The 18,708-nt window shown below is 28.6% G+C and overlaps 1 protein-coding gene across 1 annotated transcript in view; it reads left to right on the top strand.

Moving 5' to 3' along the window:
• Positions 1-431: 431 nt before the first annotated feature.
• LOC107066180 (dystrophin, isoforms A/C/F/G/H) overlaps positions 432-18,708 on the top strand; it is a 334,345-nt gene continuing 316,068 nt past the window's right edge. The window contains exons 1-24 of the mRNA XM_015320544.2: positions 432-580; positions 5,460-5,521; positions 6,075-6,167; positions 7,444-7,521; positions 7,600-7,692; positions 7,773-7,862; positions 7,974-8,172; positions 8,262-8,410; positions 8,941-9,336; positions 9,683-10,324; positions 10,890-11,012; positions 11,111-11,590; positions 11,676-11,836; positions 11,932-12,299; positions 12,362-12,714; positions 12,798-13,232; positions 13,355-13,507; positions 13,859-14,020; positions 14,526-14,828; positions 14,916-15,059; positions 15,139-15,309; positions 15,394-15,576; positions 15,676-15,792; positions 15,857-15,976. Of these exons, the coding sequence (XP_015176030.1) occupies positions 562-580; positions 5,460-5,521; positions 6,075-6,167; positions 7,444-7,521; positions 7,600-7,692; positions 7,773-7,862; positions 7,974-8,172; positions 8,262-8,410; positions 8,941-9,336; positions 9,683-10,324; positions 10,890-11,012; positions 11,111-11,590; positions 11,676-11,836; positions 11,932-12,299; positions 12,362-12,714; positions 12,798-13,232; positions 13,355-13,507; positions 13,859-14,020; positions 14,526-14,828; positions 14,916-15,059; positions 15,139-15,309; positions 15,394-15,576; positions 15,676-15,792; positions 15,857-15,976 (5,094 nt within the window). The 5' untranslated portion in view covers positions 432-561. The remainder of the gene's footprint in view (positions 581-5,459; positions 5,522-6,074; positions 6,168-7,443; positions 7,522-7,599; positions 7,693-7,772; positions 7,863-7,973; positions 8,173-8,261; positions 8,411-8,940; positions 9,337-9,682; positions 10,325-10,889; positions 11,013-11,110; positions 11,591-11,675; positions 11,837-11,931; positions 12,300-12,361; positions 12,715-12,797; positions 13,233-13,354; positions 13,508-13,858; positions 14,021-14,525; positions 14,829-14,915; positions 15,060-15,138; positions 15,310-15,393; positions 15,577-15,675; positions 15,793-15,856; positions 15,977-18,708) is intronic.

The raw sequence follows: 18,708 nt of genomic DNA, 5'->3' as shown, positions 1-18,708 counted from the left end.
GGAAGGTGAAGGGGGAGTAGTAGTGTAGTAGCGTTCCGGAGAAGAAAGGATGACGATAGTGACAAAGCAAGAAAGAAGAAGATAGAAAGAGAGAAAAGAAAGTTGCGTTCTTCTGTGTGTGTTTGTGTGCGCACGTGTGCGGTGTGTCGCGCGTGTATAGTGCACGCGTGCGCAAGTTCTGTGAAATACAAGAGTGCGGATCGGATGCAGTGGTACCGCACGCGTATAATACGTAAACGGACGTGTGCATCGTCGACTGTGTCCCCGCGTGTACTTGACAGTGCGGAATCAACAAGTGTCGCTGTTTAAATATCAAATCCCCGCCAACTTCTACCATTCGATTTCTTTTCGTTGTTAAGGATAAGAAGATTTACGGAAAACCACCAAGTGTTTCATCTCTTTACAATTGCTGTATTTACTGTTTAATTAACAAGGGTATAGAAAAAGTAATTGATTTTCATCACGGAAACGTTGTGATCGACGCTGACACCGGATAGATCCGTTACACGTCGTCGATCCTACCGAGTGGCCGTGGATGGCCACTTTCGTCGGCATCTCAAGATGGAAGTCGTCTATATAGGTAAGTATTACGACGTTGCTCTTGTCACACATACTATCTAATTTATTATTTCATTTTTATTGTTGCTATCAAGTGAAAATTGTTTATCATTATTGTGGTTTGATGTGGTTTTAAACGATGATTTTGTATCTATTTTGTTTGGAAAGGCGGAATGCGAAATTGTGTATTTATTCTTTTCTTTTTATTTAAAATCGTATAAAAAAGCATCTTTTTTTAATAATGTTATTGTATTTATTTGTTATCACTTTCATTTAATTTATTACTTCACTTCTTTCGTATGAAAATTATATGTTATATAATTGTAATTATGCAATTTTATACATGCATCTTTATTTAAGATATTCTTGTATTTATTTGAGATTATTTTCATATCATTTGAAAATGCGGTATACGGAATATGTGTCACATATGATTTTCTTTTTTTATTTCATTTGTTTTTAATTTATTTATTTCAAATAAATAGGTTACATTTGTCTTGCAATGTTTACTAATGTATGATATTATCACCAACTCGTGTTCATTCTCATATTCTATTTTGATAACGGTATAATCTAATTGTAAGTTGGTTCGCGCTTTTTTTCATATTTACCGCCATTTTTTCTTTTCTTTTTTTTTTTTTAAATCAAACGCGCCAATTGTCATTAATTTTTTAAAAGAATATTCTTTTTAAAATGGCAGTACTGGTGTTTGTTAGTTTACGAGTTTGTAGTTCTTTTTGTTCAAAATTAAAGGATGTTTCAATTTAAACGACAGTATATATTTTATCTTATCAGTAAACCTTTTGTTCGCGTGACACGTGAAATGCATATGTCAAGGAGAACGGTCAATGTACGAGCCTTACACTGATGATAATTCATATTATAACTAATCTACTTATAAAAAAGTAACAATTATTATCAGACTCTTTTATGATTATTTTTATAATTAAATTCATATTATTGTATTTTAGATAATTATACGAATATTATTTATGATTTAATTGTTATCATTACGATCGTTTAATTTTTTTATAACCTTTTTGATGATGAATGTTGTAGGTTCGAAGACAGGAAAAAGGTTAATTTCAAATTTGTCCATTGCAATATTTTAATTTCTTTGATAAATTTTTTATAATAATGATAGACAAATTTAATAATATTTCAAGTTCGAAAGGTAATATTTAATTATCGAAATATTACATAACGGAAGCTAAGAAATGATATTATTTATCTTTGAATATCTCATGGCTGGTATGCTTTACTGTAACTCGAGAAATCGAATAAGAAAGAAATTCCTGTAATCTTCTAGCGTGAAGGTTTTTATCAATCCAATTGTTTATATTTATTTTAAATCATATTTTATCTTATAATAGATATCTCATCAAGGAGAGAGAGAGAGAGAGAGAGAGAGAGATATAAAACATATTTGTAATTTGTCAACATATTGATTTCTTATTAATCTATTAATATAAAAACAAAACAAGGTAGTTTTTCATTATCTTTAATTTACATGTTTTTTATTTTTTAAATATTTTATTCATATAACACTTACGTTATTTGTGTTAATTCATTTGTATAAAATTAATGTACACATTATTTTTATAGTAAGAAGATAAGCATTATATTTTGTAACGAAGCATTAAAATCAGCATCATCTTTAAAAGAAGCGCATGTCACAGGCTAGATTTACGATCGGTGATGTAATACAAGATACTGACATCATACTCAACTCCTTTTTGTATTTTAACTGGATTCATGGAAAGGAAAAGTTAAAATACATATATATGTCGATGTTTAGGAGTGTAGGATCAAAATAACTCGCATTTTGTTGAGTATAGGGATCGATAGGTGTGGCATGTGATTCTTTGTCAGATCGATCCAATTCCATTATGTACCTATACAGAAATATATATATATATATATATATACACACCTATCTGTTCCGTCCTCAATTCTGTCGGGCTTGACTTTAAATCGCTTAATTATCAAAATTAAATGACTATTTTTTAAAACGTGTTTAATACTAGTATTATCTACAATTATATTGTATCAATCAAAATAACACATAAATTTTAATTAAATTAAAACGTGTTTAATATTAGAAACATTTGCAATTATATGCCAATATTTTTGTGGCAATATATGTAACGAAAAATAATTAAGATGATTTTAAATTAAAAATATAATACGAAATAATAAAAATAGAAACAAAATATTAATTATATCATATATTTAAATTAAAGTATGTATTTTGTATTTTATGTCATACTAAAATATTAGTAATATTATACATACTAATACTAAATAAGCGGATAAGACTAATCATTTTGATTGGTTTTAGTAGTTCTCTAGTATTAAATAGTTATAGATAGAGGTATATATAACATGGTTATTAAATAGTATCGTGGCTGTGATAAAGATGTTAACGTTATCACCATTAAATAGTTACTTTCAATTATTTCGAGATCGTACGTAAGGTAGAAAATATTTGTTGAGTTTTATCAGGATCGTATATAATGAAACGCGATACTACTTTGTATGTGCATCGTATGAGCAACGTAGGATCATCAAAGGAACTTATATACAGGTATATATATATATATATATAAACTACTGTCGTATCTAAGTTCAAAGTCTTCGAGTATGTAAGTAGTATGTAGAATAGTATATACCTGCATTCTACTTACTGTGGTGCACTTCTCTAGAGCAATAACGTGAATGAATGCGATATAATACTAATGCGGTAGCATATAGTAAACGATACAGTCGCTGATGTAACGCGAACCGATTAAACGAATAGAATCGAGTTTAAGAGAAAAGAAAAGAAGAAAATAATAGAGAAAACACCTCTTTATTCAAACAACCATGCCATTATTTCAGTAAATAGAAAAGAGTATACTTGACTCTTTGTATAAACACATAGTGCAACATCTTTTTGCGAACACATATATAATTAATATTTTTTGTTATTCTTGTCTCACTTGTAACGTAATTCTATTCTATTTTTAAATTAGTTTTGTAATAACCATTCGCCAATTTTTTTAAAACTAAAATTTACATCCATTCAATTTGTTTATTGAAATTATTATACGATAAAGAATTTATAAACTTATCATTTGTTAATAATTATATATACGATATTTAGCTGAACATTTGAAAAAATTGTTAATTCAAGTAGCATATAAAATTTCATACAGTTTCTGTTAAAATATGATACAATTAAAATGGAAAGTTATATCTTGATATTTTAAATTGTCTATCATCAGCAGAAACATTACGTTCACTAGGATCGTTCAAAGTATATAAAAAAGAAAAAGGGATAGAGAGGGTAGAGTAAATGTAACGTTAAACGTCGTTCACTTATAATGCAACCTTAATCTGAATGCGGAAGTATCGGGTCTGGGTAAGGAGCTGCGTTTGCACCTGCGGTTTTCTATCAAAGAATAATCTAATCGTTCTATCATACAAGATATCGTTTAGATCGAGCGTGAATAATTACTTACCTAACTAGAAAATGTTCTTTTCTTGCGTTAAGATGAGAGTCTTTTACATAGTAAACGTTAGAACTATGTTTATATATATACATGGTATAGTCTAAGCTACCTATTCTATTTACGAACGAGCTTACATTTACATATCTAATGAGGCGTTAGTTTCTTATGCATGGCAATTCTACATGCGAGATCTTCGCGACATCGAAATCCTGCACACCTCTCTCTCTCTCTCTCTCTCTCTCTCTCTCTCTCCCTCCCTCCTGTTTAACACTTTTATCGTTGATGTTACTGAGACGATCGTTTAGCTTAACATCGTATACAATTATAAAAAAAGAACAAAAAAATATCTATTACTCACAATTAGTAGTGCGTTGATTAATCGTTTAAAATAAGAAAAATGAACTGTGAGAATATACAAAATATATTGCTTACAGTTTGTAGATCAAACATAGTCAAAAATATTATAACAGCGTAAAAGTTATGGTATTATTTTTGTAGGGATTTTTTAACAATATTTTAAACTTGGTCCACGAAGTAGGAATTAATATTTTGGCTATAAAATTAATTGCAATTTAAAAAACTATAGATATGTGCACGAGAGTGGATTGAAAAGTTTTAATTCACAACAAGTAAAGAACTTGTAATTTCTTTTTGTTTTTTTTTCTTAAATAAATAAATAATCTATAAATTCGTAATGTTGTTTATTCGATTCGTGCAGGTGGCCAATGGTTTTGATCTCAATTAAAAGATTTGTAAAATTTAAAACGATCAGTTAGTTTATTGCTACGAACATTTTAGGGTCAATTAATGTCAATGCGATAGACGACGAATCGAGTTTGCGTTGGTGTTGGTAACAATAATAATTACGCGATAGAATGAGAATATTTGAATGGGATTTTTAAAGTTTCACGTGTTGAATTGATAATAATATTTAGTTTGTTATCGTTTTATCTGTACACGATGAACGTTACTCTTTTAATAAGATGACCACTCTCTCATGCAATTATCTTGATAAGTTATAGCAATTTATACGCATATTTATACATATACATGCACGTGCGTGTGCAAACGAGCACACATATGTGTGTGTCTACAAATTATACATAAAACGAAACTCACCATGATCTCGTAGCAGCTGGAATTCTTGACAAATGGTTGCTGAGATACGAAGTTTACAATCAACTCAACGCACGTTAGAAGCATTCTAACATTCGTTCCGGATGATTACAATTTTCTTTCATAACTGCAATTTGGTTAAAGAAAAACATATTCTTCGATCCACGAGATTCTTTTTTTTTTTTTTTTTTTATTATTTGATAGATATTATCAAAAAGAAAACACACGATATGAACGTTTATGATAACATCTCAATGAATGTTTAACTATTTGTTTTTCTTTTTATTACAGATGAACGAGAAGACGTGCAGAAGAAAACTTTTACGAAATGGATCAACTCACAGCTGCTGAAGGTGAGTGTTTTTTTTTTTATCATAACAATCTTATGAAAAAATGATCAGGGAAGGATTAGGGGTTGATAGAGAATTAGTTCTTAGTATCTTGAATGAATTTATTTTTTTTTGTTTATTAATGAACATTATACACGGAGTGATTGGTTGTTGTCCTCGTTTATCAAGGCCGCCCACGCTACTGTTGGTAGCATGAGAAGATTGGAAATCAAATATTATTGGAGTTATGAACGTCATGATTACTTTTAAATGTCATTCGACAATTTTACTATAGCTAATTATAAAAATTATAATTGTAGAATGATTGTTTTTTTTTTCAAAAATAAAAATAAAAAGAATTTTCTTGTAAGGGACATTTAAGACAAACCTATACTTTAATACTTTTATATTGAAATATATTTTATTTAGACGTAAAAAAAAAAAAGAAAAATGAAGAAAAATCTTTCTCTGATCAATCATGTAGTAGTGCAACTAATTACATACATTTGCTTTTTACTCGCGGTGAAAATAAGAGACCTTGAATTACATATTTCTTTTGTATTATTTTTTTGTATAGAATCAGCACGAACCGATATCCGACCTGTTCGTCGATTTAAGAGACGGAAACCGGCTTCTGTCCCTTCTGGAGGTACTCACGTCGAAAGTTTACGTAAGTGTTTAACAAAGATTATATTACATGTCCGTGAAAGAATCATTTCACAAAACTCGAAATACTTAATATTATATACTTTAAGTATATAAAGGGTCTTTTCAAATGATTAATAATAATATTCCTTTTCTTCAGGTATCTTTTTTTATTTTGTTTTATTAATTTTTTTCTTTACCTTTTTTTATCTTTCATCATAAAATGACTATCTTTGCTACGAAGGATTATTATCCTCTGATGACAGTTCACTGGCATACGTTTAATTACGTTCACGTCAAGTTTAAAAAAAAAGGATACGTAGTTTTGTCCATCAAAGATAATTATTTATTCTCGTTTGTTTTGTTTTTATTATTTGTAGTAGTAGTATTAGTAAGTACTTTTCTTGAAAGGGAAAGAGGACAAAAAAATAATAAAAACAAAGAAATAAAGATATTGTGCCATCCTGTGTATCTTTTTCTAGTTCACGCAGGTGTTTACATTTTTAACTAGCAGATGTATGCATGTGTGAAACCAGGTTACAATAATAGTTTTTTTTTTGAAGTTCAAATATTTGTGGCATGAAATTTTTAAAACATAAAAATGCTCACGTAACATAGATACTTGTGTTTTATCATAATATTTTATAAAATTAAATTTTTATGTTAATTAGTATTAAAAAACAAAATGAAGAAAATATTTAATATATATATAGGAATGAATATAAATAATTTCTGCATGATGTATTTAAAATAATTTTAATATTTTTATATGGTATAAAAAAAAAATGTTTTGTACGTTCGTACATCTTCGTACGTTCGATTTAAATCATATAAATTATTTCGAATGTTTCATAGTACTCGTTAGTATAGTTGTAAATAGTTGAATGATCGGTACAGATCTACTATAACGATACGCATTTCAACATACACAAATCGTCTTTTATTAATTAGAGTAGAAACATTTTTCTGAGTTGACTGTACGCTAGTTATTTCTCTATTCATTCAATTGCGTGAGTAAATAGAAGACGAGTCGTACATAACTGATCTTATTGTCAAGATAGATGTGTTCTAAATTATTTTAGTCTTAAAAAATAATATATATATATATATTTATTTATGTGTTTTAATTTTTATAGGAATTAATTTGAATCATTTAACAAAAAATAGAAAATAATATTTTAAAAATATTCTTACGTTTAGAAAGATATTGTTATAACGTAATAAATAATTTTAATAATTTTTCTTTTTGTTTTTTGTTTTTTTTTAATTAATAATATACAAGTATGTAACATTATTTTCAGAAAAGAGAACGCGGTCGTATGAGAGTTCATCATCTCAATAATGTTAATAAAGCATTGCAAATCCTCGAACAGAACAATGTAAGTTTTTATTTAGAAAACAAAAAAAGAAATAGAAAAAAAGTTATAGAATAAATTGGATAAATATAATTTTTTTAGGTGAAGCTTGTAAATATTAGTAGCAATGATATCGTAGATGGTAATCCAAAATTATCACTTGGTTTAGTATGGAGTATTATTTTACACTGGCAGGTATGTCATTATGGTATATGATTATCAATTCTTCCATAGTTTTGGAAGAAAAAGATTGTAATTGAAAAATATTCACTTAGGTACATTATCATCTAAAAGATTTGATGACGGAATTACAACAAACGAATTTAGAAAAGACTCTTTTAGCATGGTGCAGACAAAACTCTCAGGTAAAATATCGTTCGTTTGTAAAACACGTGACTCTTTCTATCAATTTACTTTTTCTTTCTTTTTTTTTTTTATTACAAATATAAATATATATATATGAAACTCGTTTTTAGAATTATCCTGGTGTCGACATAAAAAATTTTACAACATCTTGGTCAGATGGATTAGCGTTCAATGCACTTTTACATCGTTGCAAACCACAATTGTTTGATTTTAATGCAATTTCCCGAAAACATCCTAATGCAAGATTAGATCATGCATTTCGTTTTGCCGAAGTACATCTTAGAATAGAAAGATTATTAGATCCGGAAGGTATTTCATTTATTACGATCAATAATTTGTCTTCACAATTATGTTATTTTATTTCTTGATTATTTTTTCACTGTATTCGTTAATTATAGATGTGAATACGTCGGTACCGGATAAGAAATCAATAATGATGTACGTAATGTGCTTGTTTCAATGTTTAACTCAATCCGGAGACGATGCCGGTGATTTGGATTTATCGATTACGAGTGATAGTAGTCCTGTTACAACACCAGGCACTGAGGTACGCTTAACACTAAATTTAAACTACAATTCAATTACCTATTTGTACAGTAACCCGGTCAAATGATCATTTAACAAAATATTTATTATGTACAAGTGAATGGAAATAATGAATTATACGAATCTTGAACTGATTAGTTTTTGATATTAAATAATTAATTGATAAATAATATTTATCATTATAATTGTTATAAATTATAAAGATAGAATTTTAATTTACTAAGATAAATATTGGTCATTAAAATTATCAAGTATCATCTAAATCAATCAAAAACGATTGGTAATTTTAGTTAATTGAGTTTCTATTTCATTTCTTATTTCATTTCTAAATAGACATGGAATAGATATTTAAACAAAAACGAAATAATAGTATTTCATTTTTGCATTCAGAGGAAAAATAACGAGTTATTTTTACTGTACAGATAGAAATAATTGTAAATTCGTTGTGGGTAGTTTGAGTGTTAATAAAATAAAATGAGTTAAATGCAATTAGTGAATGTGCGATTAGATTAGAATATATTTCCATTATAGAACACTTTAACTTTGTCAACATTTGGTATGCCAACATCACGTCCGATGAGTCTTGCTACGAACGTTTCCGTTGAACTCGGTGGTTATCAGGTTGCACTAGAGGAAGTTTTAACGTGGTTGTTAGAGGCCGAGGATAAGTTGAATCATGCGCCGGAACTCGGCACGAATTTGGAAACGTTGAAGCAACAGTTTCACGATCACGAAGCATTCTTGATTGAATTGACGGGACATCAGGATGGTGTAGGTGCTGTTTTGGAAGAAGGTGCTAGATTGTTAGCCGAGGGTGGTTTACACAAGGACGAGGAACATGAAGTACGCGTTCAAATGTCCCTCCTTAATTCCAGATGGGAGGGACTTAGAATGAGGGCGATGGATACTCAAACTAGAATTCACGAGGTTCATTCTTTTTCTTTTTTTTTTATTCTTTCAAATCCTTATCACTCCAACTGTTTGCTCAGATTTTAAGTATCTTACTTTGGTGAATGGTACATTGGTAAACTTTACATAAGAGCTATGTAAATTTGCGTTGAAAATATTATTTTTGTAATGTTATTTAAATTAATATTACTTTTAAATATATACATTTATTTAATATAGAATTAATTATTATAATGTTATAAACTTTCTATTCAGACAATACCGTATTTACTTAAATAACGTCATACTTGGAGTGATAAGGATTAATAATAGATCCACTTTGTAAATATATAATAGAATCAATAATATTATGAATCTATCTCAGGTATTGATGCAAATGCAGCAGGCACAAATAGATGCTCTTAGACAATGGTTGACGAAAACCGAGGATAGAATTTCTTTAATGGTTGGAACAGAATTGAATCAATCTAGTTTGGATGAACAAATGAAACGATTAAATGAATTAGAACAGGATATAAAGGCGCAACAGGATGTAGTCGATAGTATGAGAAATATTGTCGTAGTAGTTGATGAAGAAAACTCAGAGGCTGTTTATACGGAAATGGAAGATCAATTGTCGGCATTGGGTGAAAGATGGGCACACATTTGTCAATGGAAAGAGGAGAGACGTCAACGTCTTCAAACACTTTCTTTACTTTGGCAAAATATTATCGATGATCATAAAAAATTAGTTGCTTGGTTAAACGAAACGGAAATTACTCTTAAACAAATGGAAGCAAATCCGGCTAGCGAGATCGGTGAAGTTTTAGAAAGAATAAGAAAATTGCAAATATTAAAAATGGAAATGGATGTGAATGAAAAGAAAGTAGTATCCTTGCAAGAGTCCATGCAAGAATTGGATAATCAAGGATCCTCTCCTGATAGCATTAATATGTTAGAAAAAATCGAAAATTTGCAGGATCGTTGGGACGCTGTCGGACAAATTATGGAAGTTCAAAGTCAAAGGGTAAAATGTGCATTTTTAAATTATGATAATGTTCTAATTGAACGGGCATTTTGATTTTATTGGATCTTCTTTTCCTTTTTTTAAAAAATATTTTTCATTATTGCATCTTAAGAATTTGAAAATACATGTAAATAATGTTTTTCGTTTTATTATATAATTTATTTATTTATTTTAATTTATTGATGTTAATATTTGATTTAGAATTTTGATATAACATATTTATAGTTAACATGACGCACGCATATTGTGACAATATAATATTAAAATGATTGTATATTTCAAATTTCTTACGTTTCCATTGATCTAAAAGATATTAATTCAGATTTTTGTGTATTACTTTTATAATAAAATTATTATTTTCTTTAGAGTTTTGCTTTCGTTTTTTTTTTTTTAATTTTTGTATTTGTACACGTACATTGTCGATGTTTAATAATCGTTGCTTTGTAAAAAACATTTACTATAGGAGAAATTATTTATAGGTAAAATTGATTAAAAAGTAAAGTGGATAAAAGAATCGATTGAACAAATTAGATTCTAATTATTTTCTTTTATGTAACGCGTTTAGATCACTAGTTCCGGTTTTGAATTTGATTTAAAATCTGAAAGGGACACCACTGTAATCAGTAATAACGAATGGATGTCGGAAACGGTAACTAGTATTGCATATAAAGAAGAAATTGCAGCAACGGTACGTTTATTTTTTAAATAAAAAAATAATCAAACCTTTTATTATATCATTTTATATATGGTAGAAGATTATTCTGAATTAGAGTTTGATTACTTTAGTCAACTCCACAGAGCGATATGAAAAAACGACGTTTAGATAATACGACCAAACACGAATTTGAATCGGCATTACTTGCTCTTTACAAATGGTTGGATTACGTTGATTTGGAAATTGGCCGATCGGAGGGTGTTTTTGACGAGTTAAGTGTCGACGAAAAAAAAGTTGTCTACGAGGATACTTTAGCGGATATTGAATTGCACAAAAGTGAATATGACAAAGTTCTCGAATTGGGAAAAAGATTCGTCGAAGAATTGGAAAATACGAATGAGTCCAGTGAAGATGCGAGAAAGAAATTGGAAGATATTCAACATTGTTGGTCAGCAACCAGTAATCGTTTACAAGAAATTAAAAATCGAATATCTTATTTGGAAGAAATTAAAAAATTTCGTAACGAGTTGGACAGTTTGAATATGATGTTGGATAGTTATACCAAATGGTTCGAAATTAATAAAGCTAATAATCAAATAGATATTTTCAGGGTAAGCAGAGTACTAACACTTTATCAAAGATTTTATTTATTTAAGTTCAATTAATATTTTTTATTATTATTGTCAATTTAATTAGGTTAAAATGAAATCGATGAAATCACACGACGAACGTGTTAAAAAATTAATCGACAAAGTTAAAGAACTATCCGAAAGTAATCACTCGGTAGCCAGTGAAAATGATAAATTAAATGCTGATACAAATACATTGTTTTCTAATTGGGAAAAAATGTTAAAATTGTAAGTGTAACTTGCATATCAATTAATAGGAGATATTTGTTATATAAATTTTTTTATTATTAATTATAAATATAATATAAATATTAAACTTTTAGATTATCCGATCGTTTAAACGAGATAACAGATAAAATCGAAAAAATTCCACCTAAGAAGTATACTGAATCTATTACGAATCTGATGACATTCGTTAACAGTGTAGAAAGTTTATTATTATCCGAACATACGATAATATCTGATAAAAAAACTATGGAAGAACAAGTTACAAAATTTCAAGATCTTTCTAACACATTGAAAAAATATCAAGATACGTTTGATTACATTAATTCAACGGGTCACGAATTAATAACCAAAACTACTGACGATACTCAAGCACAAAAATTGAGAAATGAATTACAAGATCTTAATACTAAATGGAGTGACATTCCAATAATATTGGAAGAAAGACAACAAAATCTTTTAAGAGGTAATCACGCGAATTCATTGAAATAAATTAATTTATTATTAAATATTATATTATTTTTGTAGATATTAAATTATTAGAAACGTTTGACAAGGAACTTTTAACGTTGGAAAGTTGGCTTGACAAATCTATGGGGTATATAGCAGAAATATCAAAGAATACTGATTTAAATGACATCAAAATGACGGAATATAAATTAGAACAGGTTAGAGCATTTTCTCGAGAAATAGACGAAACTAAACCGAAAGTAGAAACATTACAAATATCAACGAATAAATTACTTGAAAATTCTGAGCCAAATTTTGCCAGTGTATTGAATAACAAAGTTGAAGATATTTCATGCAAATGGAATACAGTTACGGACGATGCTAAAAGTTTGATTGATAAATACGAAGCTGCTTTAAAGAAAAATGACGAGGTGAGTTGAATAATTTATTTGTTTTGTTGTTTTTTTTACTCATAAATTTGATTGAAGTACTCTTAAATCATTTGAACGATCAGATTGTGAACGGAATCGACGATTTTACTAAATGGTTGTCGGATTTGGAGAAAGAAATACCGGCCGACATTAAAATAACGTCATCGGTTGAACTTTTTCAAGTACGCGGTCGATATCAGACTTTAAAGGATAAGATTGATAAACGCGTTGAAGAATTTAGGAATTTAAACGAAATGGGAAACGACAAACTTTTAAGCTCGGAAGGTTCATCTGTAAAAGAATTAGGAAGAAGATTTACTTTCTTAAATGCACGCTGGACCGATGTTACGGATCGGATTTATGAACGTTATAGACATTTACAAAATGCTACACACGAATACGGTGAATTTCGTGCATTGGTTGCTCAGGAGAGTGATTGGTTGGATAAATTAGAAAAGAGATTAAAAAAATCAACGAAGTGTGCTGCTGACGCGGAAGAAATTTCTGAAGAACTTGACGTAAGTTTCAATTTATTTTATATATATATATATATATATATATATATATATATATATATATATGTGTATAATGAAAAGAATATTACATTAATATATTTTCGTAAATTTGATTCAATCAAAAGGATCTTGAAAATTATATAAGAAATCATCCAGAGTCTAGACAAGAAAAAATTCAAGAAATTGGTAAACAATTGGTTGATAGTAACATCATGACACAATCCATACAAACGGACGTAGAAGCTTTAACCAATCGTTGGGAAAATCTAAACGGACAGGTATGTTCTTTTGTTTTCTTCTTTTTACAATACATATGTGTCTCACCAATATCAGTGGTTTCAATTAATGATCAATGATAAATTGTAAATATATGTTACAAAAAAAGCTTGGAATGTAAAAACAAAAAGAAGTGAGAAAATTGTATTAGAATAGAATCTAACAATCGAATATGAATACGTTTATAATCGCATGAAATCATATGTTATGCTATGATAGAACAAACATTATTGATTTTACGTTCAAAGAAATGATAGACGTTTAGAAGAACAACGATTAAAATGGTGAACAAAAAAATATTAGAATTTGCTTGATAAAAGTTATGCAGGAAGATAGAATTTTACTTTGAGTAGGCAGGTCAACGAGCAAAGCTGTTGGAAGGATCGGTGAAACAAGCTCAACAATCGGAAGGCCGAATTCTTGCTCTTCAGCATTCCTTAACGCAAGTAGATTCTGTACTAACTGCACGTCTTGACTGCGATCTCACTGCCGATGATTTGCCACATGATTATCAGGTCTGTTTTCTATATTGTTTCTTTCTATGTACATTTAACTCTCGTATAACGCGATTAATTAATTTAATGTTGTATGTAAACATTTGTTTAATCGCGTTATATGGAAACCATGTCATATAATGAAATGTGTGTTGTAAGAGAATTCAATATGTATGTGTTTTATGTTATATTACATACGTTTTGTTATTTTTTTAAATTAAATTAAGATTTTTCTTTTTGTTTGTTAATTAATTGGTGTGTTTTTTAACAAATTATACAGTTTCTACTTTGTTTTAATGCTTTATATTTAATACACGTTTCGCGATAGATAAACGCGTCGATTTGTGTGCACAATATAATATTTTATTATTAATAAATAGCATGTAATGTTAAAATGAATTTCTGTTTAAATTAAGCTTTGTTATTGTTAGAATTTTTATAATTTATTCGTTAGTATTCAATACGATTTATCAGGGGAAAATTTGACCAATTTATTTTTATGATACGATGCGATATTTTCTCACAGAAATTGATGCAAGAAATGGAACATCAAAGTGCCACCCTTAAAGAAATGGCAGCACAAATTGAGTCGTATAAATCGTCTGGTAAAGAAGAAGCTGCACACAGACTTGAAGAACAAATGACTTTGATCGAACAGAAATTTGTCGAAGTACAGAAAAAGTTTCAACGTTTTCGTTGTTCAACTAATTTGGAACCTAGATTATCTCGTGCTTTGAGAGAACTTCGAGGTATCGAAGAAGCAACGTGTTTGTTAGAATTATCATCAGAAGATCCGGAAGCTATCGAAGGACAATTGAAACATTGCTTGGTAAAACATTATCGGTTTAGAATTTGTTTTATTTTTTTTTTATAAATTCAATCTAAAAGTTAAGTAAAATGAATTTTACATTTTCAGAGATTTTATCAAACTTTAAGCGAAATTAAAAGTGAAATTGAGAACATCATAGTTGCCGGTAGAAAATTAGTCGAAGAGAGAAGTGTCAGTGAGCCTGAAAAGTTTTCCAAAAAAATAGATACACTAAAAGAATTATATAATAAGGTTTATATATAATTTAATTATTTTATTTTCTATAATTTTGAATTGAATGTTTATTCTTTTTATTTATTTTTTTTTCTAGCTTGGATTACAAATAACCGAATCAAAATCAATATTAGAAACAGCGTTAGATTTGTCTCGTGATATTTATAAAAGTTTATCATTTATGAATATTTCGTTGGATAGTATTAACAAAGAATTGGATGCACAAAAGAATATGCTTGATTTACCAGTTAATGCGATATACGTCAGGGTATGAAATTCAAAATATACGAAATAATTATTAAATTTGATTATATTGAAATTAATGAGTTATTATTGTTTATAATTATTATAGGAAACTTTGACGGAAGTATTGCCAAAATTAAACGCAGTTAAAGATAAATTGTTAAGATCGCAAGATGAATTTTTAAAATTATGTGACCCATCTTATCTTGAGCAATTAAAAGAAAAATTATCTGACGTTTTCATTAAATTAGCTAATACCGAAAGAAGATTACGTCTTTGCAGTAATTCTGAGGTACATATTTTTTAAGTGACATTAATTTATTAATTTTTGTATGATTTATTATGTTAGTGTAATCATTTCTTTTTTGTTTTTGTTTTTGTTTTGTCCAAGGAGGAACCAAATGTTGATGAGATAAAAGCATGGTTGTTGCAAGTTGAAGAAAAATTCAATAGATTAGACACGATCCCGGTGGAACAATTAACAGAACATCATTTCGAACAATGCAAGGTAATTAATATTTAAATTATATTTAAACATACTTTGAATTATAGATTGTCTTGTATTTCATTAGGCAATACAAAGTGAAATAATAGAAGCAAAGCATAAAGTTAGTCAACTTCAACGTTATACGTTTTATCCAAAAATAGCAGAAGTATGCGATAAGTGGGAAGAAATTTCTAATAAAATCCAAGTACGTGAATATTTTTATTATATTACTTTTTTTTTTAGATATATATAGATATGTATATTTAATTCTAAATGAATTCATTTGAATGTGTTGTTATATATAGAATTTTTGATTGAAACGTTTATATCATGCACTGCTTTATTCACTCATGGCTTTTTATATACCTTGCTTTACACTTTTTTAACGTTTGGTATATGTAATGCTTGTGCTTACTATAGTACCATTACGTATATCTTTTACAAAGAATTTTTTTTCTTCTAATTAATATGCATTTAAAAAAAAACTCTATTTTTTATCATTAGTAGTAGAATATTTAGATTTGTAGGTATGAAAGAGGATTACTTAGCTTACGTACAATATGAATTTTTCGTATCATATTAAACGTGTGTTATATTATTAAGGATATCGCAATTAATTTTGTTGTTTTGTTTAAAAAACAAAAGAAATAAGAAATTAATATAATATATAATACATTTAAAAAAATAATGGTTTGATAAAAATGAACAAAATTTGGTTTATATCCTTAATAATATAAGTTTGAATTTTATGAGTGCCTTTCGTTTTATTTTCATCACAATTTATATATATATATATATACTTTCGACTTCATTTATATATATTGTATATAAGATTTCGATCTTAAATTATGATGAAATTAATTAAATCAATAAATTATATGTATCAATTCGCTTATTGATGTCGTACCGTCCAAGAGGTTGCTCTGCCTATGTAAATAATGTATTATGCGATTTGTACGATTTTTGTACAAATCATATTTGGTGAATGGACAATATTATTACACACGTATCTCTCTGCCATCATTATTTACGATCAATATTTTTTGTCTCTCCCCTTCTATCAGGATTTTTCTTAACTTGACGAAAAAAAAAAATGTTTGTGAAGAAATGTTACAATAAAAAAAAGAAACAATATATGATTACGAAAATAAAGTTAAACTCTTCTTCTTGCATCGGTGATGGATAAACGCAAGGATTATTTCGGCTTTTACATACTCGCACAATGAAATAAACGCATTGTCGCTTATTTACCACACATCTGTATATTTGGTTATGCTTATTTTGATATTGTCACTTCATTAACATATGCTCCTTTCTAAATCTAACAATCATTATCATTATTATCATCATTATCTCCTGTTCATGAAACCATTTTACGTATAATATTTTCACAGGAACGGATCTACGCAATGAAAGACAATTTATTATTGAGAACTAAGAAAAATAATATTAATAACAACAACAACAACAATCATAATAATAACAATAATAATAATCATAATAGTAATAACAATAATAATAATAATAATCATCATAATAATAACAATAATAATAATAATAAGGGGAGAGACAATAACGGGAATGAAAAATTATCTAAAAAATCCGAACAAAATTCAGTGTACTTAGTTAAAAAAGAAACAACATTATTGGATGAGAATAATGAAGTATATGGTATCGGTTATTTGAATCCTGCATTTGATGACAATCAATGTACGATTATAAGAACACCTGAAAGTTCACCTATCGAAATTCCACATCGAAGTAGAAAATCATCAAGCAAATCTGACAAAGTTAAAACTAGAATCGTAGATGTTAACAAAGCTGTTAGAAGAAAATTAGACATGAGTTCGATACCCGACGTTGTTCAAACATCACAGCCGCAAAATGTACACATCGATGATTTACGTGATACTCGTTTTTTGACCTGCGATATTCCGCAAACGTGTTCAACGGAAGAGGAAGAATTTTTCTTATCTAAAAATAGTTCATTGTTCTTCAAAGTGTCCACCAATACTTTGACCGCTACGGAATCTAAACCGTTTCATACGTCAAACGTACAACCTAATCCATTCCGTATCGTCGAGGTCAAAGAAATGGAAATAGTTAAATCTGTTGCTTCACCCGAGGATCACGTTATTTTACCAAGTGCAAATGTCAGCGCAGGTTTATTACCATTGGCTGTTGAAAGAGTTGAAATTGTTGAGGATACTGAAACAGAACCAGAATCTATTGACACCGATACGGAAGATAGAGAATCACGTGATAAAGTATCAACTACGGTTGCCATAAATACTACTGGAATTGTTGGTAGGAAAAAAGAATTGATACCGATTTTAAAGAAAAAAAATCTGGTAGTGAACCATGCAAAGTATGGAATGTTAAAAAACTTACTATTAAATTGGATAATAATACCAATAACGAATGTAATTCGGGCAATTCGAACGTACAGAATACTTTAGACACTAGAATAAATTTGATTGAAAAATCACACAAATTGGAAACAATTTCGAGTCGTTCATTGAAGGATAAAGAAAGCGTTGCGGAATATTTGATACTTGATGATACTTTGAAAAAAAGTGATAATAATAAAATGGTCGAATTTCACGAAGATACGATTAAGAAAAATAATGAGATTGAAATGATTAAAAGGCCGACATGTGATCTTGAAAAATTACAGTACAGAAAGTCGCCATTATTGAAACGTATCAGGAGTTTCTCGAAAGATGATACGTTGGAGGATTGTGACAGTTTTTATGGAAGCGACAAGGAAACTGACGATGCATTAATATTTTCAGACGATACTGAAATCGATGTAGCTAGTTCTAGTTCCGAAGGAGAAGATATTAATTCGGGAGAGCATGTTGAGCACCTCTTGGACAAGGTAATTTTAAATGGTCAACTGGTCAAACTATATTTGGCTAAAAAGTGTAACGCGTT

Source organism: Polistes dominula, unplaced genomic scaffold (genome assembly GCF_049000335.1).
Source record: "Polistes dominula isolate Pdom_NZ unplaced genomic scaffold, Pdom_raw_medaka contig_16, whole genome shotgun sequence".
NCBI classification, from domain to species: Eukaryota; Metazoa; Arthropoda; class Insecta; order Hymenoptera; family Vespidae; genus Polistes; species Polistes dominula.
The sequence above is the reverse complement of the archived record's forward strand: the minus strand, read 5'-3'. Positions and strand labels throughout refer to the sequence as shown.